The 25160-nt window shown below is 39.8% G+C and overlaps 1 protein-coding gene across 4 annotated transcripts in view; it reads right to left on the bottom strand.

Annotated features, from left to right (window-relative positions):
* The window catches only part of LOC127395160 (ras GTPase-activating protein 1-like), a 117538-nt gene that overhangs the window by 23884 nt on the left and 68494 nt on the right, over positions 1 to 25160 (bottom strand). For 3 of the 4 annotated variants that reach the window (XM_051641647.1, XM_051641648.1, XM_051641650.1), the window contains exons 10-19: positions 21458 to 21578; positions 18418 to 18574; positions 17560 to 17647; positions 15736 to 15813; positions 13230 to 13387; positions 12859 to 12935; positions 4933 to 5105; positions 4618 to 4777; positions 4311 to 4453; positions 3453 to 3568 (exon numbers count right to left, since the gene is read on the bottom strand). In XM_051641647.1, the coding sequence (XP_051497607.1) occupies positions 3453 to 3568; positions 4311 to 4453; positions 4618 to 4777; positions 4933 to 5105; positions 12859 to 12935; positions 13230 to 13387; positions 15736 to 15813; positions 17560 to 17647; positions 18418 to 18574; positions 21458 to 21578 (1271 nt within the window). Of the gene's footprint in view, positions 1 to 1055; positions 2763 to 3452; positions 3569 to 4310; positions 4454 to 4617; positions 4778 to 4932; positions 5106 to 12858; positions 12936 to 13229; positions 13388 to 15735; positions 15814 to 17559; positions 17648 to 18417; positions 18575 to 21457; positions 21579 to 25160 lie in introns of those variants that run through there. The other variant, XM_051641649.1, reaches the window with a different exon arrangement.

Raw genomic sequence — 25160 nt, 5'->3', positions numbered from 1 at the left:
ACAAAATGGCTCCCAGAGAAGAAGAGGGAAAAAGGTGTAGTTGTTAATTGAGAGTTGGTTCCCAGAGTACTGGGAAATAGCAATGTATGACACAAACACCAGATTAGGCTCAAGGCCAGTGCTTTTACCATAGCTCTCCCAGACAAAACACAACAAAGTAATAAACAGTACAGCAAACTGCAAAAGCTGAAAGCAGCCGTTAACAAGCTCTAGAGTTTGAGGTAGAGCATGTCATGGAGCAGATGATGGAACAAATAAACCAGTACCAAGAACAAACAGTCAATGTTGTAACCAGCAAGAGCAAGGAACAACTTGCCAAGTAATAGCTAAACAGCTATAAGAACTATAAATGTAGTGTAGTACACTCAGATAAAACCTGTCATTATCTAGAACCTCTCAAGCCTCACATTGAGTGCCAGAAAGGATCATGGTGGGTTGAGCCTAGCCAGCAACTAAGCCCCTACCCAGTCACTTGCTCCTTCTCCCTCAGCAGGACAGAGGAGAGAATTAGAAGGGCAAAAGCAAGAAAAAGTGATGGGCCGACAAGATGTGCACACAAGCAAAGGAAAATAAGGAATTCATTCACTACTTCCCATGGGTGGGCAGATGTCCAGCCACTTCTGGGAAAGCAGGGCCTCATCACATGTAAAAGTTACTTGGGAAGACAAATGCCATAACCCTGAACGTTCCCCTTCCTCCTGGGAAGGGACATCTCTATGCCAGGACATCTCTGCGCCAGAACATCAGCACAGCCCTGTGTAATCTGCTGATCTGTGGAGGGATGTCCTGGCACAGAGATGTCCCAGTGCAGAGTTAGCGGCGGAGAGTTGTCCTAGACCCCTTCCTTTTCCTTTCTCTTAGCCTTTATTGCTGAGCATGACATCACATGGTATAGAATATCCCTTTGGTCAGTTGAGGTCAGCTGTCCTTGTTGTGTGCCCACCCCCAGCCTACTCATATGAACAAAATTAACTCCATCCCAGCCAGACCCAGTACACAATGCAAAATTCAGCATGCTGTTTACATTATAAGCTAATGATAAAAACCAAAAACTGTTAGAACTACACAATTTTTATTCAATTGTTTCAGTCTAAACAAGTTATTTTAGCTTTTTTTAAAAAAGGAAAAGAATAACCTGTGCATTTCCACAATGGACAGAAGTAATCACAGCAGGGTGTCATTCTACTAGCACCCATTTGTATTTTTAATGCTGTTAATTATTCCATCTGTTTTTCAGAGTAGGAGACCTGGAAAGAATTGGTAACCAAATTAAATATATACAATTATCTGCTAACTAGTACTGTCTCCTCTTTGTGGAGATAATATATTGATATTTTAATTTTTTTCTTCTTTCCCTGAACCCTTGGATCTAGTAGCTTCTCCCATGAAGAAAAGCACATGTGATAGCCAAAAGCATTTGTGTTGTATTGGGTTAGCATAGTGAGGTTTCTGTAGCGGGGGGGGGCCTACAGGGGTGGCTTCTGTGAGAAGATGCCAGAATCTGCCTCCATGTCAGACACAGCCAGTTCCAGCCAGCTCCAAGATGGACTTGCTGCTAGCCAAAGCTGAGCAAATCAGTGCCAGTGGTAGCACCTCTTTGATAACATATTTAAGAAGACGAAAAAATTGCTGTGCAACAGCAGCTGAAAGAGCAATGAGTGAGAATATGCGAGAGAAACAACTCTGCAGACACCAAGGTCAGTGAAGAAGGAGGGGCAGGAGGTGCTCCAGGTGCTGTAGCAGAGGTTCCCCTGCAGCCCTTGGTGAAGACAACGGTGAGGCAGGCTGTCCCCCTGCAGCCCATGGAGGTCCACAGTGGAGCAAATATCCACAAGCAGCCCATGGAGAACCTCACACTGGAGCAAATGGATGCACCCAAAGGAGGCTCTGACCCTGTGGAGAGTCCGTGCTGGAGCAAGTTCCTGGCAGGACCTGTGATCCTATGGAGAAAGGAGCCCATGCTGGAGCAGAGTTACTGGCAGGACTTGTGACTCCATGGAGGACTCATGCTGGAGCAGTTCTTGAAGAACTGCAGCCCATGGGAAGGACCCAAGTTGGAGAAGTTCATGAAGGACTGTCTCCCGTGGGAAGGATCCCATGCTGGAGCAGGGGAAAAGCGTGAGGAGGAAGGAGCGGCAGAGACAATGTGTGATGATCTGACCACAACCCTTATTCCCTGTTCCCCTGCGCCACTTGTGGGGAGGAGGTAGAGAAAATCAGGAGTGAAGTTCAGCACGGTGTCCCAGTTTGAGCCAGGATAAAACCAATTTTCTTTCTAGTAATTTTACTTTTCAGTGAAGTCTCTTCTAAGTAGTTGCACCTGCTGAAATTAATGGCATGTTTCTCAGTCAGTGTCTGCTTCTAGGACTGATAACGCTCAATGTTTATAGTTACTGCTGGAGAATGGTATGCAGAACCAAGGCCACTGCTTGGTTCTGAAAAAACATCTTATGCTTCCGAACCAGAAGGGAGGAAAGGGGTCACACATAAGACCCTCCTGTGGGGAGGAGCAGACCAGACAGGTGACCAAAATTGACCAAAGTATTCCATCCCATACGCATCATACTCAGTATAAATCTGAAGGGTCACGAGGGTCAAGCTCTCTTTGTCCATGGCTGGTGTCCTGGGAGGACTCCCGTCTGTTCGTCTGCCTTTGATCCTGATCCGTGTGTTCCCGAATTTGTGTGTTCCTGCATCCAGCTTCCATCTGCCGCTAACTCCAGGAGGCCAGTCCAGGACTTTTCCAGGGCCTGCTCTGAAGCCTCGGTGGTGATATGAGCATTATGGGGGAGGGGGGGGGGCACAATAGTAGTTTTGTATATATTTGTACATATTTCATTATTTATTTATTTTTCATCACTACTGTTTCATTAAAGCTGTGTAATTTAGTTTCCAACCCATAAGTCTCTCTCCCCTATTCTCTTTCCCTTTCTGGGAAGAGAGAGGGGTTAATAGAGAGCATCTGTCATTCATTTAACTGCCAGCCCAGCATTAAACCGTGACACCCAGGAAGAAGGGAGGGGTAGGGGGAAGGTGTTTTAAGATTTGGTTTTATATTCTCATTATGCTACTCTGATTTTGATTGGTAATAAATTAATTTCCCCAAATCCAGTCTGTTTTGCCCATGATGGTAACTGGTAAATGATCTCTCCCTGTCCTTATCTCAACCCACAAACTTTTCATTATATTTTCTCTCCCCTGTCCAACTGTGGAGAGGGAGCAATAGAGTGGCTTGGTGGGCACCTGTCATCCAGCCAAGATCAACCCACCACACGTGCAAAAAGCACAATTTATTGAAGTGTTGTGGTTTTTTTCTCTGTACGTATAACAGCCCTAAAGAAATTAGTCTTAGGACTCAGATAAACCAATAGCACCACCAATTTATGGTGCAATATAAATCACACAATCAGGAATTTTCAAGTACAAATTTGAATAGAAGAGAGCAAACTTACGGAGGCAGTATCTCTGCAGCCATGAATATTTTCTCCACCAATTCTGACAGTATACTGAGTAGATGTGCCAGATTAGTGTTTACATCTTCATTTTTTTCTAATTTTGAGGGATTTAACTAAAACCAAAAGGGAAAAATATTAAGTTTCTTCTTTTCAATAGAACTACATATATAATTTGATGATATTACACACTGAACATTATTTTTAAATATATTAAATATACTACTGCTGTACAAATCTCAGACTTGTATAGAATGTATATATCTGCTTCAAGGGCTAGCCAGGAGACCAATGTGAAAAAGCCATGACTTTAATTTCTAGTGCACCATGCTTTTAACAGCACAGACAATTAACACACTCCATACCTACTAATCTTTTTTAAACTATATTTTCTTATCTTTTAATCCAGTCTTCTGAGGACACCCCCCTCCCCTTTCCATAATTAAGTTCAAGTGAAACAGAAGTTAGGAGGGTTATTTTAGAAAGAAAGATAGGATCTTACACAAGCAGTTAATGTAAGGGAGTTTTAAAATGAAACTTTCAGACATTGACTTATAGTATATCTGGAACTTATCACAAGTTATTTACGGTAGGCCACTCAGTAAGTGCTACAAAAGAACCTACAATTGCTAAAGAATAAATACATAATTTAAAGAAATTTGAGTTAAAAAAACTTATTTAAAAGTGATGCTATGAACATTGTTCAAGCTAACATTTAGAAAAACCTCATAATCAGTTAAATTCTGGTACTGAAATTATTTCTGAAGGATTAATAAATGCTTCCAAAGCAAACAATCAGTAGATCATAATTTCAACAAATCAAAATTATAAAAAAACCAACATAGTTTAATGTATCACCTCACAAGACTGCTTGCTCTCCATTATCTTTAATATACTGTCTTTCAGTGCATGGTGAATAAAACGTGTCGCTGTGGCTTTCATGTATTGCTCCATAAGTGTACTTGCTAAAGTGGTGGCACGAAACAAAGTAGTAGCTTCATCTGAAAAAAAATAAAGTGAAAATGAGACAACAAAAAGCAGAGGAAAAATATGCTGTGTTCATAGTTTGATATATGATACAAATAAGGGAGGAAGCAGAAATGAAGGTATGGGGGCCCTTCCCTCCCCAGACTTTGAGTAAATGTTAATGTAATTAGTACAGTACCTTCCATGCTTATTTCCCTGTCATTTAGTGTTCGTAACAATAGTGACTCAAGCTTTTCATGAAGAAAAATCTTCAATAAAATGCCAGCCAACAGTGTTCTGTCCTGTCCACAAACATGTGATAAGGCATAGACTACATGCATCTCTTTCTGGAGTATGAGCTAAAAGAAAACCAGAATAATGTTCAGAAACTTGTCCTAACATAACAGTCATTACAAACACTAATTAGTGATGTCTGTTAGTGTTATTGAAATCTCTCACAAACAACAGAGAAAGTTAATTTTGACAGAAAAACTGAGGAAACAAAACTTAATACCTCTTTAAACTCACTGTACTCCTCTTCTGGCATAATCTTCTCCATAGAATATCGTGCTCGAACACGCAAAGATCCTGGCTCAATACCCTTCAGGGGTATATGGGAACTGAGTTGAAACCACTCATCTGTTGCATGTCCTTTCTGTAATCGGCTTAATTGGCAACGCATAAACACTTTAGGAAAAAAGCATTGTTAAGCAGGTTATCTCCAGGAAAACAGAGCTAGTATTGAATAAAAAGTTTATTTTCAGCACATCATCTTGTTTCAGCAAGAGTATTAATAAAAATGATCAAAATTTGTGCCATCAAATATATTGACAGAATATCTCTTAGATGGTTTAACAGACTCCTGAAAAATTAAGCTGAAATATAAAGCATGTTGTAAATAATATCTACTCACATATATCAACAAAGTTTTTAACACCCAAATAGGGGAAAAAGCCCCCCTCTTCCCCAGCTACCTAGCAAACCTAGGTAGCAATTAGAAAATAAAACAGATAAAGTGATTAGAATTCATTGTCCTCTTTTGAACCCTTGGGCTCATAACTCCATCAGGTCTGATCTTGAATCAGTTTGTTACTATTTTTAGTATTTATTATTAGCATTACTACATCTTTCCCAAATGTTGCCAGATGTATTTCTTTAATACTTAGGCACTCCCAGGTTAACGCTGTAATGGTTTATGCAAAAAACAAAAAGCATTCCCAGACAGCTTACTGCCCAAATAATGACAAAAGTCAACCAAGAATGATAAAATAATTAATTCACTTTTTATGTGGTGTTGGCACCTTAAAATTACTAAGCAATGACCTGCACCAGCCTATTCAACCATAATTGAAAGTCTGGTCTGACAGCTGACTAGTAAGCTGCAGCAGTCAGACCATTAATCATTCCAAAATAAGCACATGCCCTCCTGAACTGAGATACTTCACAAAGAAAGGGCCCAGATGCTTGTAGAGACAACATTCTACCTAGGATATACCCACAATGTTCCAAGAGGAGATACACAGTTTCAGTTTCACATTTAGCCTGTCAGTCTGGAATTTCTAATCAAGTCCCTCACATTTAAACAAAACAAAACAACACCTCCCCCCCAACCAACACACAATCAAAAACACCATCACAAACTTGTTTTTCACTTTTCTACAAAGCCTATGAACAGTTCTAGTAGAATTTCCACTGCCCCAATTCAGCAATGTTGGGACATCATTTGCATAGTCAGATAATGGAACAGAATAATATCAAATTTCTAATACACGTTCTATATTTCACATTCTTTGGAGTTGATAAACTGATAACACATTCAAGTCAGTAAAACAGTGAGTAAACCAATTCATCATCATATGCTACTTATCACAAGTGTGGATTGGACTGTCTTTAGACCAGATAATCAATTGACTTTCCCAAAATATTTCTTCTGAGCAAAGCTCTCGTGTCCTCAACTGAGCAACATGCTTCCTTCTTGTTTTACTTGCACATATAAGGCATATATCTCATTGACAGGAACAGTGAAATACAGGATTCAGAATAATCTGATTATATAGCAACACATCCTAGCGATAACATAAATACTATAATCTTATTCTTAAAATATGGAAACAGAAATATCTATATATTGACTGCAGAATACTTGTCATAGTAATTTATATTTAAAGACTTTAAAGGAACACTTTCTGCTACTTAGCAACATATTTAACATTAGGCTATGTTGAATATGAGGCTGCCATTAGTTGAGAATTTAAGCATGTTTACACTTTGTAGTCTAGCACATTATGACAGAATAACAAATATAAAAAAAAAAATCAATAGCTGACCCTTTCTCTGCAAGCACAGTTAAGAACTATATACAACAATCTTGATCCCATAATATTTTACATTATGAACATTAGCACAAAAAAGCAAGACTGATGATAACCAAAATAACCATAACCTAAATCCCCCTACCATAGCCTGATTTACTCGTTCAGTGCTTAAATCATGTCGCTAAGCACTATACTGATATTTCTTTTAAATACTTCTGGGGATGGTGACTCCACCACCTCCCTGGACAGCCTGTTCCACTGTCCAATCCCTCTTTCAGTAAATAAATTATTTCTAATATACAGTCTAAACCTCCCCTGGCGCATTATTCACTTGAGAGAAGTGGCCAACTCCCACCTCCCTACAACCTCCTTTCAGGTAGTTGTAGAGAGCAATGAGGTCTCCCCTCAGCCTCCTCTTCCTCAAACTAAACAATCCCAATTCCCTCAGCCTCTCCTCATAGGGCTTATTCTCCAGACTTTTCAACAGCTTGGTAGCTCTCCTCTGGACATGCTCCAGCAACTCAACATCCTTCTTGTAGTGAGGGGCCCAGAACTGCACACAGTACTCAAGGTGTGGCCTCACCAATGTCAAGTACAGGGGCATGATCACCTGTCTACTCAGGCTGGCCACACTATTCCTGATGCAGGCCAGGATGCCATTGGCCTTCTTGGCCACCTGGGCACACTGCTGGCTCATGTTAAGTCAGCTGTCAGCCAGCATCCCTAGGTCCTTCTCTACCATAGAGCTTTCCAGCCACTCATCCCCAAGCCTGTAGCTTTGCATGGGGTTGTTATGACCAAAGTGCAGGACCCAGCACTTGGCCTCGTTAAACCTCATACAATTGGCCTCGGCCCATCGATCCAGTCTGTCCAGGTCTCTCTGCAGAGCCTTCCTACCCTCAAGCAAATCAACACTCGTTGCTCCCCCTTGTCCGAAAAGTCCACCCATGTCTACGTGAGAGTGTTTACTACATACTTTGCACTTAATGTGTTTAACGCATATATCCTGGACAGTATAGGAGGGAAGGAGAGCCAAGTCTATAACCTGCCATAGTCAGCTTATTTCCAAGTGCCACAGAAGTAATAATTGTGTAGCACAGTGAAATGTTTTTCACCCAGCTGCATATTCTCAAATACCAACTTCAAAAACAAGCTGTGGCACTACTGCAAATAACTGTTGGAGTGAGTCCAGAGTAGGACCACAAAGATTACTAGAGGGTTGGAGCACCTCTCCTATGAAGACAGGCTGAGAGTTGGGATTGCTTGGCTTAGAAAAGAGAAGGCTCTGGAGAGACGTTATAGTGGCCTTCTAGTACTTAAAGGGGGACTACAAGAAAGCTGGAGAGGGACTTTTTACAGCAATGTAGCAATAGGACAAGGAGGTAATGGTTTTAAACTGACGGAGGGTAGATTTCATAGAATCATAGAACTATTCAGGTTGGAAAAGACCCTTGGGATCACCAAGTCCAGCCATCATACCTACTCTACAAAGTTCTCCCCTAAACCATATCCACCAACACCATATCCAAACAACCCTTAAACACATCCAGGGATGGTGACTCAACCACCTCCCTGGGCAACCTATTCCAGTGTCTGACCACACTTTCTGTGAAAATTTTTTTCCTAATGTCCAGTCTAAACCTACCCTGTTGCAGCTTGAAGCCATTCCCTCTTGTTCTGTCGCTAATTACCTGTGAAAAGAGACCAGCACCAACCTCTCTACAATGACCTTTCAGGTAGTTGTAGAGACTGATGAGGTCTCCCCTCAGCCTCCTCTTTCTCATACTAAACACTCCCAGCTCCTTCAAGTGTTCTTCATAAGATTTATTCTCTAGGCCCTTCACCAGCTTTGTTGCCCTCCTCTGTACTCGCTCCAGCACCTCGATATCTCTCTTGAATTGAGGTGCCCAAAACTGGACACAATACTCCAGGTGTGGCCTCACCAGTGCTGAGTACAGGGGGACAATCACCTCTCTACTTCTGCTGGTCACACTATTTCTAATACAAGCCAGGATACCACTGGCTTCCCTGGCCACCTGGGCACACTGCTGGCTCATATTCAGCCACTTGTCAATTAGAACCCCTAGGTCCTTTTCTGCCAGACACTTTCCAGCCACACTTCCCCAAGCCTGGAGTGTTGCCTGGGGTTGTTGTGGCCCTAGTGCAGGATCTGGCACTTGGCCTTGTTGAAGCCCATACCATTAATATTAGCCCAACGATCCAATCTATCCAAGTCTCTCTGTAGAGCCTCCCTATCCTCATGCAGATCAACACTCCCACCTAGCTTGGTGTCAACTGCAAACTTACTGATGATACACTCTATGTCCTTATCAAGATCATCAATAAAGATGTTAAACAGAAACTATCCCAACACTGAGCCTGAGGAACACCACTTGTGACTGGCTGCCAGCTGGATTTGACTCCATTGACCACCAATTTAGATTGGATATTAGGAAGAAATTCTTTACTGTGAGAGTCATAAGACACTGGAACAGGTTAGCCAGAGAAGTTATGCATGCCCCTTCCCTGGAAGTGCTCAAGGACAGGTTGGATGGAGCTTTGAGCAACCTGGTCTAGTGGAAGGTATCCCTGCCCATGGCAGGGGGGTTGGAACTAGATGGTCCCTTCCAACCCAAACCATTCTATGATTCTATGATTTTGCTCTACAGACTTGACTGCATGAGGTGACTGCCTCTAGTATAAAAATATTTTCTTTTTCAACATGAATTTATCTGAAATTAACCAACTACCCTGGTGCAAAATCAAACCAGAACTTCCACTCTAGCTGAACCCTACATGCAAGTGCCCTGAGATGTTTACTGATTTAACTGTCTAATCAAATTTGAGCATCCCACTTTTCAGTATCAACAGATGAAATCGAACAGTATATTCCACAGATTTTTTTGTTGTTTTGTTGAGTTTTTTCCCAGCCATATTAATATACTTATTTGAATAAATTATTAACAAACTGTTAGAGAAATAAAGAGAACAAGTAGAATTGATGGTAACATGTTTACTGTAAATTCTGAATATTTTAAATAACTTTTCAAAGCAAAAATACAAAAATAATAATGGAATGAATACTCATAATAGGGAAATTTCAAAGCGAAATACTTCAGAACTGAATAAATATTTTTAAATACTTTTATTTGGTCTGACTGGGATCGAGTTAACTTTCCTCATAGCAGCCCTCACAGTGCTGTGCTCTGTATTTGTAGCTAGAATGTGTTGGTAACAAACTGGTTTTGGCTACTGCTGAGCAGTGCTCCCACAACATCAAGACTGTCTCACCAACATTTCCCCTCACCCCCAAAGGCAGGTAGACTGTGGATGGGCAAGAGGTTGGGAGGGGAGATAGCCATGACAGCTGACCCAAACTGACCAAAGGGATATCCCATACCCCATGACATCATACTCAGCAATAAAAACTAAGAGAAAGGAGAAAGTGTGTGTGGAGGGGCATTCATGGTAAAGCAACTACTATGAGTATGAAGGCCCTACTTCCCAGAAAGTGGCTGGACATCATCTCCTGATGGCAAGTACAGAATAAATATTTTTATTTGCTTTGATTCCATGCACAGCCTTTGCATATCTCATTAAAGTGCCTTTATCTCGACTCACAAGTTTTTAATTTTATTTTCTCCCCCTGTCTCACTGAGGAGGGGGAGTAAGAGAGGGACTTGGTGGGCACCTGGCAGCCAGCCAAGGTCAACCTGCCACAAATACTGAAAAAAATAGCCTTCATACTCATATAATTTTAGAATTTAGTTTTGTGTGTTATGATGGAAGAAAAAGCAGTGAAACTAATACCAGATTTTTGACCCCTCAATCTGCTTTATATGACAGGAAAAACAAGCAGGAAAGTTGACTCAATGGGTTAGCTGGGAAGATGAGTCTCATATTACTCCTACTTCAGATCAATCCACATTTAATAACTGTGGCTACAAAGGAGAAATGTTCAGAAAGGTAACTAATTTTCTTGCTTTTGGAGAAGTCAGGGGTTTAGGCAACATAGCACACAGGCAAGTTGGATAAGGTCTCTTTTAGCTCAGTTTTCCCCCATTATATACTTCAATTATATAATAGGGTTGGTGTCCTGGTTTGAGCCAGGATTAAACCAATTTCCCTTTTACTGATTTTTTTTTCTTCAGTGAACTCTCTTCTAAGCAGCACACTTGCTGAAAGTAGCAGCAAGTTTTCCAGCTCGTGGACTGATAATGCCTGAATGTTTATAGTTACTGCTGAGAGACCAAGGCCACTTTGCTCTACTTGTTGGATTTGCGGTTTCAGACACTGAAGGAACAGAAGAGTTGTATCTACAACCCTCCTGTAGGGAGGAGCAGACTAGACAGATGGCAAAATTGGTGAAAGAAATATTTTGTCCATATATATATGTAACACTCAGTATAAATTCAGGGATCATAGAAGTCAAGCTCTTCTTCCTTTCTCATCCGTCCATGGCCGGCATCCAGGGAGGACTTCATTTATCCATCTCCTTCGATCCCTAGGCCCGTGTGTTCCTGACCCTCATATCTCTGCCCTCAACTCCTGTTTGCTCTGCCGCTATCTCTGGAAGCAGTCTGAGACTTTTCAGAACTGCCCACAGCTAAGGAGAGTGCCGTGGGAGTTGTTGGGGGTGGGGGGAGGCAATAGGGTTTTGCACATTCCTACACATATTTGTATATATTTGTATATATTTTCTTTTATCATTAGTATTTAATTAAAGCTGTCTAGTTTAGTTTTCAATCTAGAAAGTCTCCTTATTCTCTCTCTCCTTTCCCTACCTGGTTGTAAGGGGGAGGGAATTGAGAGCATTGTTGTCGTCATTGGTTCAATTGCCAATCCTGAGTCAAACCGTAACAGATGGGGATGTAGGCAGAGATGGCATGGTCTAATCCTTATCCCAAAATCAAGGGACTGTTAGGTTATGCTCTAAGAGTCTACTTGACCATAATCAAGAAACACTGCAAAACCTCGACCTAGATGAGTAAACAATCTATAACCTTCCACCAGTTAGATACATCTAAAGGTAGCACAATCTCCTTAATCTGGATAGAGAGAAGGAAGCTACAAAAACACTTTAGAAGAAGTTACCAAAGTATTCCATTAATGAATTATCCTTTGAAAGGTTCTTTTACTAACCAAAGTTTTATCCCAGATAAAGAATTTTTGTAGCTCAAATGAATAGAAGAACTGTGCAAGAAACAAGGTCACAACTGCAATGAGAAAGTCCTTTTGTCTGTCAAATGAAATACAACTTTTTTCCTTCTGCTATGCAGAAACTTTTCTAGTCAGAGAAAAGGGCAAAAGTTTTGAAACTGAATTAGGTTCTACAAGAGCATTCAGTCTTAGAAGTAATTCTTCTATTTTGGTCAAAGTTTCTCTACAAATCTCCTCTAAGAGGAAAAAAGGAAAGAAATTGACACTGAGGCAAACATAACATGACAGTAACACAATACATGCAAACAAAAAACAACAGTAACAGATTATAAATACTGTGCCAGGCTTTGGGACAAGTCTAAACACAACAGAAAGATAGTTGGAACAAATCTTTGGTGAGGGAGGGGGCCATCTGCATTGCAGTAGAAAAATAAAAACAGAACAGCTGAAGAAGCTGTGTTCATAACAGGAGGATAGTAAATTTTTGGGAACACAGATGAGAGAGAATGGGGAGGAACAACAGGATGACAGAAGACTGAGGCAATTTTTGTTCTACAGACTGTCAAGTTGGATTTTTTATTTATTTTTAAATAAATCTTTCTCACTGGAAGCAATAAAAATCCTGAAAAGGACAAAAGAAATTCTGCACAGTTGGGCTTAAAACAGATTAAAGAAATTAATTTAGTGGAACATATTATTTTATGGAGTAGCTCTTTTCTAGAGTTAGAAAAGCCATCAGATACATAGAATTGGATTACTGTGTGTTTTACTACTAAAAAAACATGCATATTCTTACTGTAAAAATGTTAATGTAGAGTCAGCAACAGACATCCAAAACATTCCAATACGGCTGTATGTAATCACAGAATATACTTAATTCTCTTATGACAATGTTTGACAAGAGCAATGAAAATTGTATCCATTGTTGCAGTATATATATGCATCTTTTACAGAAAAATACTTACATATATCTGGATCTTTACTTTTCTTTGTTTTGTTACTAAGACTTATCTCAAATCTATTAATATCAGATGAAAGATCACTATGGGAAAAGACAGAAAGCCTCAATTAATATTATACTTGGCAAACATTTAAACTTATTCTAAAGTTATTCCAGTCCTGAGTTCTCTTTATCAATCAAAGACAATTATATCAACAAAGATACTTAGATGCATACAAATTCTGGCTATGCATTTGTGGCTGAAAGGTGGCTGCTATATAACTCTGCAAACAGTATTTAAAAAAAAAAAAAATGCAAAACAGTACAGCATAAATAATCTTATATGCAATACAACTTCCAAGTGAAATTCAGTAATTCAATAAGATTAAGACTTACTCAAAGACAAATTCTTCTGACCATACAGGGTTCTGCCCTTCCCTGATATGTGTTTTTGCTACCTGGACACTGTTCAGATAGATGTTACAATACGGATTAGTGAAATGCTTTACTGGGAGCGTATGAGCTTCTTCTACATGCAAAATAAGACTGCTGACCTAAAAAAATGAAAAAAAACATTTTTTTAAAAAGAAAGAATGGAACTGTCTCTCATGTGAAGGCTTAATGTTAAGGTATAAATATTAAATACAAAATATAATTTCCTAATAGAAAGAGCAGTGAACAGGAATAATGAAAGTTTTTAAGAGGCACCAATGACAAATTAAAAGCAACTCAAATAACTTGAAAATAAACCTCCAGCACCATCTTCTATGAGACATTAAGATTTGAAAGTACAAACATTTTTATGCATAGAAAATTATACTGAAGTAAAAGAACTTGTATCTTGATTAAGAGCCATGGATGACTCCAAACACAATGTCATATTTGGTGCTTTCCTAACAGATTAGGCTCAACGTGAGTCGCCAGCGTGCCCCAACAGCCAAGAGGGAAAACTGCATTCCAGGGTGCATTAGACACAGCATAACCAGCTGGTCAAAAGAGGCAATTATCCTGCTGTATTTAGCGTTGGTGCGGCCTCACCTTGAATACTGTGTGCAGTTCTGGGCCCCACAATTTAAGAAGGATGTTAAGGTCCTGGAATGTGTCCAGAGGAGGACTGGAGAGCATGTCCTATGAGGAGCGGCTGAGGACTCTGGGCATGTCTAGTTTGGAGAAATGGAGGCCAAGGGGCAACCTCATTGCTCTCTACAGCTTCCTGAGGAGGGGAAGTGGAGATAGAGGTGCTGATCTCTTCTCCCTGGTATCCAGTGACAGGATGCCTGGGAATGGTTCAAAGCTGCTCCGGGGGAGGTTCAGAACTGACATTAGGAGCCATTCCTTTACCAAGAGGGTGGTCAGACACTGGAACAAGCTTTCTAGAGAGGTAGTTGCTGCCCCAAGCCTGTCATTGTTTAAGAGGCATTTGGACAATGCCCTTCATAATATGCTTTAACTTTTGGTCAGCCCTGAATTGGTCAGGCAGTTGGACTAGATTATCATTGTAGGTCTCTTTCAATTCTTTCTTCTCTAAACTACAGTAGATTACATAAAATTCCCTTGTTTACTGCACTACACTGTTTTCCCCCTATTAAAAGGAAGATATTAGTCTGTACTATAGATTCTCAAAATAATAGCACTCGGAAACTGAATTTCCAGAAAATGAGAAGTGAACTCTGAAATAATTTACATTAAATACATTTTAAACAATTTGCTATTCTACAAACTTCTGAATTGCATGTAATTCATAGCTTAATCAAATATCTACTGATATGAACTGAAGTCAGTTTAGACAAATACAGGAAATATCATACTTCATCAGGCCAAAACCCAGTTCAAAAAACCCTGAAACTGATATAATTTCTGTAAGACAGTCATGGAAGTATGATTTTTGATCTTTTTACACTTTATCTACCTTGATCATTCATGCTTTTTATACTTTTCACCTTTTGAAATAGTCCAAAACTTACCACACTTATTTACTTGGAAATTCTTTTACTCATTCCAGCCTATAATGAAAATAATTTTCTCATTTCCTTTATGCATTTTGATACAAGATTATCACAACTAACTGTATCCTAAATGAGAATACCATAAATATTAAATAGCATCTATTTTCTATTCTATTCCTTCATGCAGCCTAGCATTTTTTTTGCTTCTGGAAGTACAGAATTAGTTCAGATGATCACTCTGTAAGTGTTTCACATTTGTGGCTCCAAATTTCTTCTGCCAATTTATATATCTATTTACCTAATTTAGTTTGGTTCTTCAGAAGTATTCTATCATCTTTAATGTTGACCACAGAATAATTCTGCATTTCCTAAAAAACAATTTTATTCCTTTTTCCATAGACTGATAAAACAACTATTTCCAACATTTGTAGCATTCAAAGATACCTGTTATTCTCCAGTCATCAGTCATGTAGTCATTTATGACTATCTGTCCTTCACCTCTGAAAGAAATTCTGACCACAACAGTACTCTCAAGAGACCAAAAGAAATTAAGCCATAATCACAGTTCAGCATGTATTTGTCACTGAAAAATGAATAATATTAGTTATACTAGTGTTTTGGTTACATGAGACATAAGTCTGTCAAATCTGGTGAATTGTAAGAGTTAAGACAATATAAATACTGAATTCTTGACACTTTTACTCACATGTGGTCAGAAAGTAATACCTAGCAAAGCATCTGCCAATTGCCTAAAAACATTTTGTTCTTTGTGTATATAGATATTATAATCAAGTGGAAGTCATTCCAGTTGGTTTAACAAATTTACTGCGTAACTCCAAGAAAAAGAAAGTACACGCAGGATTTACTATTGTTGAAAGGAAAGTTCTGAGATATATCATCATCATTTTGCAACAAGGAGACAACCTCTCCCCCTCCCTGTATCTTTATTGCTTCACCTGACGTAGACGTTTATTTGATGTCCCAGGACTGTTTTTTCTCAAACTGCAAAACATCTGCAGAGCCTTCATCCAGTCCTAAGAGAGAAAGGCACAAAACAGTGCAACAAAAAGTCTCAACTTGTATGCAATTTAAAGTATGAAAATTTGAATAGTAAAGCAAAATTCACATATTTCTTAGTAAAACTAAATAAAGTGTTTGCAAATCTCAGAGTTTCTCTTCTAGAAATATCAAGCATTACTAATGGATATACAGTGTGACCATCAATTCTCCAGATTAATCATGTTGAATTAAATAAAAAATAGTATACAAAATGAAGGAAGACTCAGTTGCTTCTGAGAAAATAACAGTCGACAAGTAAAACTGTTCTGATCATTCTCTCCTCTATTTTTATAAAGATCTGCAGTGAACAGCTTAAGTGTTAAGCAAATCTAAACCAAAAGAAGATTATACCAAAAGTTCTGAAAACAAGACAGGATGTTCTGCCTATTACATATTCTTAAATAAAATCAAATGCATAGCTTAACTTCTGACACAACAGGTATATTTCAGAGCTCTGGAATACCAAAACAACTCAATGAATAAGAACATTGTCACATCTTCCATACGCTCTCCTGTTGGGGGTCTAGGACAATATACCGCCGCCAGCTTCCGATCGGCAGATGGCGCATGTTCAGCACCCTCACGCGGCCCTGCGCTGCCGCTTCGCCCCACTCCCCGCCTCCCGTGCGCTCTGCGGAGAGCCCCGAGCGCTGGCAGCGAGCAAGGTGTCACGGGAGGGGGGACCGTCAGCGAGCTGACGGGGAAGCCAGACACCTGAGCACTGTTCGGCAAAAAAGCCTGCCATTTTTCCAGACAAGCGTCAGTCCCAGTACCCTCACAATTTACATTTGATTGAGTGCCATTACCTCATATTGTTTTTACCATTTGATTGATGACAAGATACAACCGAAAAGTTAATGATGTGAGAAAGGTAATTCATTCACACTAAACATTCACGACATGGTAAAGACAACTCATTCAAACCTTAAACATGAAAAAATCGCGACGAGGTAAAAGAAACTCAATCATACAAATACAAAAAAAAAACCGGCGGGCTTATGCTGGCCAAAATTTTAATTTTTATGTTTCAAAACAGCAGGGTTTGTCTGAAAAAACAGTGGCGGGGTAGGAAGCGGCGGTAAGGTACAGGTGGGAAGGTGGTGGTGCTAAATCCTGTTTGCCTGTTGGTGAGTGACTTTTAGAGAAGTAGTCTCCATTCCTACAATTCTTAATGAGCAAACTTTAACTGCTAGAGAGTTAATAACTAAATTATACCAATGTAATACAAAACAATCTCTTACTTTTAATGTAAAGTTAAGGCCTAAGACTATAAACAATGACCAATTTATGGACAGGACAAATAACTGTAAAACACTCAATAGATTTTGATTGGTGGGCATACCTGCATTAGCATTTTATTCATATCAGGAACGTGGTCTTGAAGCAAAACTCCCACTTACCATGCTCTGGTTCATTACATGGAAGAGTGCTGGAGAGCAAACAATTATTTTTTTTTACTGAACTACTCCAAAATATATTCTCCAGAAATATCTAATGGAACCAGACTAGAAATTGTCCAAAGCAAAATTCCTAAAGTGCAGGTGATGTAGGTGCTGGATTCTCAGCAATAACTATTTCCCTTACAGATCTGTTACTACTGCATGGTAACATTTGCTAATGCAGACATAGCCATCATCTGTGGTACGTTTGTTTTCTATTAGGGAAGGATAATATTATTAAATACTACAAAACAAAAAATTATATTTAACAAAAGCTCTCACCTGTGTTTGTTCTGGAGTTTCTCCTGCAAAGTAAAAGATGTAATGCTCTTCACTGAAGTGCTGAACTACTATCTGAAAACAGTTTGGCCTTAAACAAAACAAAAACATAACATCATCGCACTTGGAAACAGGAAAAACCCCATCAAGAAAAGTTTCTACATGCTTCAAAAGTACATTTCGGTTTGAATAAATTATGTAATTTCAAGAAAATTGCACTGCAGTTCAACTAGTTTGTTTCAGAATATTTAGGAAACTTGGAACAGTTTGCATTGAATATGCATGTACACTTACTTTAGTTGAGGCAAAATACACCTGATAACGTAAGACTTGTTAATGAGGACTATTCCCCACAAACATTTTAAATGATGCATAGGTTCAGCATTAGTTCCCAACCAATTAATTATGCGTTATAGATTTGCTGTTTTAGTTCAGGAAGCTATAAACATAACATATAGCATAGCATAGCATAGCATAACATAACATAACATAACATAACATAACATAACATAACATAACATAACATAACATAACATAGCATAGCATAACATAACATAACATAAGGAATTCCTCATCTGAAAATGTTCCACAGCTCTCACGACCAATAAAACATATATTGGATCATGTACTAACCATTTAATAAGTATTATATATTCTTCTAAAGCTTTAAATACAATTATAAAATCTTAGCCATTTTATGTATCTACACTCATTTGTCAAGGATTATAAAAATATTTTGTACTGCTACAGTTTATTGTGCCAAGCCAATTTGTTCATTAGTGACATATTGTCCCTATTTTGTCTCAGACTAGTAGTCAGTTGTCTGGCTGCATGTACAAGAATTAAAAGCCAGTGCCCTACCTGCCAAATAAACTGTCATGTACTCCATAGATTGAACACACACTAAGGTCTATTAATCCTTTAGGTTTTGTGGCTCGTTTTTCACTTTCAAAATAAATAAGCTGGGCATCGTTTCCTTCCAATATAAAGTACAAGTTTTTCCATCTCTTTCCTTTACCTGTAAGGAAAGCAAATAAGAAGTTACAATGTTCTAAAGAAAATGTAAATTTTGTAAATTAAGAAAAAAGAGGGCAATAAGGATTTTGTAAAAATATGAACAGAAGAACAATGTACAGTTAATCATGCTTAAGTAATAACATGAGTGCATGTACTCAATTTTTTTCAGCACTTAGCTAAAACTATACCCTCTTCACAGATTCAAGTACAGTTTTAGATGGTTCTCCAAACATTTTCATTCATCTCAACAGGATTAAGCAAGTGCACATGACCTCTACTCATATCAGTGAAAAGACTGTGTCTATACAGTTTGCAAATAATGTGTGATGCTGTAAGTGATCCAATTTATTATGGCCATTTTAATTAAGAAATAGATTTCTCTTGACATGAGAAAATTTTTCCTTAACTCTAATCAACCAATCAGCATAACAGATTACATCACAATATCTTAAATCAGAATGACTGAAGAATAGAAATGGAAATACAATATATACAAACTTGGATCACAACCATGCCCCAAGCACACCTATAAAAAATATTTGACCAGTTTCACATTTACACATTAAAAAGCATTTAAAAAAATGAATAACCGGAGATTTAAATGTCAAGGCTTGTTGGAAGACACATTAGATGTATCAGTTAAATATAGATTTAGTCATTGACTAAACCAAAAATAAATCACTCATTGTATAATGTCCTCTGAATTACAACTTATAAGGAACTTTCTGTAACTAATTAATACATAAATCACAGTACCTTTTAGAAAAACATTCAGTCTTTATTTTTCAATTTGATAATCAAAGATCCACCACAGCCCTTCATAAACAAGCACTTGTACTCACTGTTTTGAAAAACTGACTTTAGCATCCAGTTCACAGAAACACAGAATTGTTGTACTTGGAAGGGACCTCTAGAGATCTAGTCCAAACCCCTGCTAAAGCAGAATTGCCTAGAGCACATTACTCAGGACTGCATCCAGGTGGGTCTTGAATATCTCCAGAGAAGGAGACTCCACAACCTCTCTGGGCAGCCTGTTCCAGTGCTTTGTCACCTTCACTGTAAAGAAGTTTTTCCTCATATTTAAATGGAACTTCCTATGTTCCAACTTGTGCCTGTTGCCTCTCGTCCTGTCACTGGGAACTACTGAAAAGAGGCTGGCTCCATCCTCCTTGCACCCACCCTTTAGATACTTATAGGCATTAATAAGGTCTCCTCTCAGCCTTCTCTTCTCCAGGCTAAAAAGTCTCAGCTCTCTCAGTCTCTCCTCATAAGGGAGATGCTCCAATCCCCAAATCATCTTTGTTGCCCTCAGCCCAGAACTGGATGCAGTATTCCAGCTGTGGCTTCACCAGGGCAGAGTAGAGGGGAGAATGACCTCTCTCAACCTACTGGCCACACTCTTCCTTATGCATCCCAGGATTCCATTGGCCTTCTTGGCCACAAGGGCACACTGATGGCTCATGGTTAACTTATTGTCTATCCAGACTCCCAGATCCTTCTCCTCAGGGCTGCTTTCCAGCAGGTCAACCCCTAACATACACTGATGCATGGGGTTCTTCCTCCCCAGGTGCAGGACTTTATATTTGGCCTTGTTGAACCTCATGAGGTTCTTCTCTGCCCAACTCTCCAGCCTGTCCAGGTCATGCTGGATGGCAGCACAGCCCTCTGGTGTGCCAGCCACTCCTCCCAGTTTTCTATCATCAGCGAACTTGATACCCTTGTCTAGGTCATTGATGAATACATTAAACAAGACCGGACCCAGCATTGACCCCTAGGGAACACTGCTGGCTACAGGTCAGTTATTATACTCTACTAGATGGAAGAGTGATTTTTTTTTAATTTATCTTCTGTATGCAGGTATGTGCATCTCTTCACACCTACTCAGTACTCTTGCTTGCACATTTAAAGTACCTCATCATCCTGTTTAGGTAAAGATTTTTACTTCAAGTTCATTCTCAGCTGATTCCTCAACCTACCACATTCCTCTATACGTTCTCTCAGAAGTAGCACTCTCAAGAGAAGTGCAAGCAGCTTTCCTTGCTTTATTCAGATGATATAGTTCTTATTTCCTTTGAATGCATCCTTTAAATTTGGCTATATTTAAATGCTTACCTTCTTTCTCACTTTTGCTTGCTATCCAGATCACTATCTGTTATTTATTGTTTTAGCTGTCTTTGTCATATGCATAAATGTTATTACTTTTTTTTTTTTTTTAAATCAAATTTAGTGAAAACAGACAGACTGAAATCATGATACTTGGAAAGGGACTAGCTTCCTCAGAACTTCCATCTTGCTCAATGGTAGTTCTTCAGGGATATATTGAGATGATTCAGTTTTTAATCTGGTTATTCTATACTGTGTTGACTGTGTCAGTGTTAGAATCTCAATAAAGTCTCAATGTACCTTGTACACCAAAATATGCATTTTAAATTAAACATATTACCTAACTTGGAATAACAAAATTAAACCATCTCTGGTCTCCAATGAATGTACTGATTTATGTTAATCTATTTCTCTTTAACCCATGGGATCAGATTAAAATTAAACAAGTTGTGTATTAAATATGAATACCTTTTATGAAAATTTACTTCATTTACTGAATCCAAATGTTACTTTTTATAAAAGGCACTTAGCTTTTGTGCTCTTTTCTGATGTTTTCGGCAAGAACTGCCAATCAACATCTTTATATTGTGTATCATTTAGTGTATTATATCTTTTTATTTATGTACTTCTTAAATAAAAAGAACCTTTTGTATCCTTTACAGGCTGACATCTTTAGCTCACTTCAATTTTGCTTCCACTAGTACCAGTACTACCAAAAAAATGCATCCATTTCTGTGCTTTTTTAGGAAAAAAACATTTCAGAGAAGCAAACAGAACTCACTCTTTTTTAGAAGATATCCTTTTTTGACTATATTTTTATAAAAAGCATCCTTTGTTTTGCGACGAATTGTATTGTAGATTTCTTTTCCATCCACTGTATCATTAAGCACTTGTTCTTGATGCTGGTAACAAGGAAGAAATCAACATTTTTTTAAGCTCAGAAATCACTGTGAAACAATTGCATACTATGAAGAAGCTGCAACTGAAAAATTATTGAATGCTATCAATTATTTATTATTATTCTCTCATATGTCTTAACAAACTAATACAATTGAATACAATACTTTTGGTAGAAGTGCAATATAACTATTTCACATGGAATGATTAGGCCACAATTATGGGAAGAAAAATAAGGTTTAAATGCCTTTATACAAATGCACGCAGCATGGGGAATAAACAGGAGGAATTAGAGATGAGGGTGAGCCTGCAGGGCTATGATCTCATTGGCATCACTGAGACCTGGTGGGATGGCTTCTATGACTGGGGCATCAGAATGGAGGGTTATAAACTCTTTAGGAAGGACAGACAGGGAAAACAGGGTGGGGGTGTTGCCCTCTATGTCAAAGACCAGCTGGAGTGCATGGAGCTCTCCCTGGGGACGGATGAGGTGCCAACAGAGAGCTTACGGGTTAAAATTAAGGGGAAGAAAGGCAAAGGCGACATCACAGTGGGGGTTTGCTACAGGTCGCCTGAGCCGGAGGATAATATAGATGAGGCACTATATGGACAGATAGGAGCAGCTTCACATTCACATGCCATGGTCTGCATGGGAGACTTCAACCATCCTGACATCTGTTGGAAGAACAACTCTGCAAAACACAAACAATCCAGGAGGTTCCTAGAGTGCAAGGATGATAATTTCCTTTTCCAAGTAGTTGAGGAACCAACAAGGAGAGGTGCTATGCTGGACCTTGTTCTCACCAACGAGGAAGGGCTGGTGAGGGATGCTAAGCTCAAGGGCAGCCTTGGTTGTAGCGACCACGAAATGGTGGAGTTCAAGATCCTTAGGGCAGCAAGGAGGGCTCACAGTAAGCATACTACCCTTGACTTCAGAAGGGCAGATTTCAGCCTCTTCAGGGATCTGCTCGAGAGAGTGTCTTGGGATAACATCCTGGAGGGTAGAGGGGCCTATGTAAGCTGGCTGTTATTTAAGGATCACCTTCTCCAGGCCTAAGAGTGTTGCATCCCAACTAAGAGGAAGTCAGATAGAAACTCCAGGAGGGCAGCGTGGATGAGTAAGCAGTTTCTAGAAAAGCTCAAACTGAAGAAGGAAGCATACAGGGGGGGGAATCTAGGGCAGGTACCCTGGGAGGATTACAGAGAGGTTGTCTGAGCAGCTAGGGATCAGATTAGGAAAGCCAAATCCCTGCTAGAATTAAATGTTGCCAGGGATGTTAAGAACAATAAGAAAAGCTTCTATAGGTATGTTGGGGAGAAAAGGACAACCAAGGAGAATGTAGGCCCTCTCCTGAAGGAAATAGGTGAGATAGCAACACAGGATATTGAGAAGGCTGAGGTCCTCAATGACTTCTTTGCTTCAGTCTTCTCTGGCAAGTGCTCCAGCCTCAACACAAAGGCCACAGAAGGTGAAACCAGGGACTGGGAGAGTGAATTACCCCCCACTGTAGAAGTAGAGCAGGTTCGTGACCATCTAAAGAACATGAAGCTGCATAAATCTATGGGACCTGATGGGGTTCACCCACGGGTCCTGAGCGAGCTGGCGGATGCAGTTTCTAAGCATCTGTCCATCATATTTGAGAGGTCATGGCACTCTGGTGAGGTTCATGCTGACTGGAAAAAAGGTAACATAGCCCCTATTTTTAAGAAAGGGAAAAAGGAAGACCCAGGGAACTACAGGCCGGTCAGTCTCACTTCTGTGTCTGGCAAGATCATGGAGCAGATCCTCCTGGAAAGTCTGCGAAGGCACATGAAAAATAAGAAGGTGATTGGTGACAGCCAATATGGCTTCGCTAAGGGCAAGTCATGCCTGACCAATCTGGTTGCCTTCTACAACAAGGCTACAGAGATGGTGGATGGTGGCAGAGCAACTGACGTCATCTACCTAGATTTGTGCAAGGCGTTTGACACTGTCCCACATGACATCCTGGTCTCCAAACTGACAAGACATGGATTTGACAGATGGACCACTTGGTGGATAAGAAATTGTCTGGATGGCCGCACCCAGAGAGTTGTGGTCAGTGGCTTAATGTCCAAATGGAGGCAGGTGACGAGTGGTGTCCCTCAGGGGTCAGTATTGGGACCAGTGCTGTTTAACAGCTTTGTTGGAGACATGGACAGTGGGATTGAGTGTATGCTCAGCAGGTTTGCTGATGATACCAAGCTGTGGTGTGGTTGGCCAATGCCAACCTCATGAAGTTCAACAAGGCCAAGTTCAAGGCCCTGCACCTGGGTCGGCACAACCCCAGGCACAAATACAGGCTGAGGGGAGAATGGCTAGAGAACAGTCCCGAGGAAAAGGACTTGGAGGTGGTAGTAGATGTGAAGCTTGACATGAGCCGCCAGTGTGCGCTCGCAACACAGAGAGCCAACCGCATCCTGGGCTGCATCTAAAGAAGTGTGGCCAGCAGGGCCAGGGTGGTGATTCTGCCCCTCTACTCTGCTCTGGTCAGACCATACCTGGAATACTGTGTTCAGTTCTGGTGTCCTCAGCACAAGAGAGATATAGACCTGTTGGAGAGGGTCCAGAGAACAGCCACCAAGATGATCAAAAGCCTGGAGCACCTCTGCTATGAAGACAGGCTAAGAGAATTGGTGCTATTCAGCCTAGAGAAGAGAAGGCTCCGGGGAGACCTTATAGCAGCCTTCCAGTACTTGAAGGGGGCCTACAGGAAAGCTGGGGAGGGGCTTTTCATCAGAGAAGATAGTGATAGGAAAAGGGGCAACGGTTTTAAACGGAGAGAGGGAAGATTTAGGTTAGATATTAGGAAGAAATTCTTCACTATAAGGGTGGTGAGGAACTGGAATGGGTTGCCCAGGGAGGTTGTTGATGCCCCATCCCTGGAGGTTTTTAAGGCCAGGTTGGATGAAGTTTTGTGCAACCTGGTCTAGTGGTAGGGTTCCCTGCTCATGGCAGGGGGATTGGAACTTGATGATTTTTAGGGTCCCTTCCAACCTTAATGATTCTGTGATTCTCTTATTCTATAAATACAGACCAACTTTCACAAAGTAGCATCTGCATTTATTTAACACCAAATAGAAAGCAGCATCTTTAATAGTGATTTAGGCAAAATTTACACAAGCCTTTAAAGTTTATTTAGCCTCTGTCTTCCACCAAGACTTGTGGGACTGAGTAATTACGGATAAACTCTCAATCAACAAGATTGGTCCAGGTCACAAATAAAATTGAATTATTAACACACAAAGCTGCACAATCCCTCACTAATCTTATTAGCACTCATGTCCTAAATGAGTATCATTCTAACAAAAAACAATAGGAGAAAGCAGAAACAGGAAATAGAAAAAGGAGAAATTCGCACAGAAAACTAATATGTGAAAATGTAAATACCAAGGTAGAATGGCCAAAAGCCAAGCCAAGTTTGACCTTAATGAGTCAGCTGATCAGCAAAAGTTCTTTAGCCATAAGAAAACATAAAAAGCAAGACCATCAAGCAGTGAGAACAATATTGAGATGAAGTGATATATGCACTGGCTCCGTACTAAATAATTTTCTCCCTTTCCCCCCA

Source organism: Apus apus, chromosome W (genome assembly GCF_020740795.1).
Source record: "Apus apus isolate bApuApu2 chromosome W, bApuApu2.pri.cur, whole genome shotgun sequence".
Taxonomy (NCBI): Eukaryota; Metazoa; Chordata; class Aves; order Apodiformes; family Apodidae; genus Apus; species Apus apus.
The sequence above is the reverse complement of the archived record's forward strand: the minus strand, read 5'-3'. Positions and strand labels throughout refer to the sequence as shown.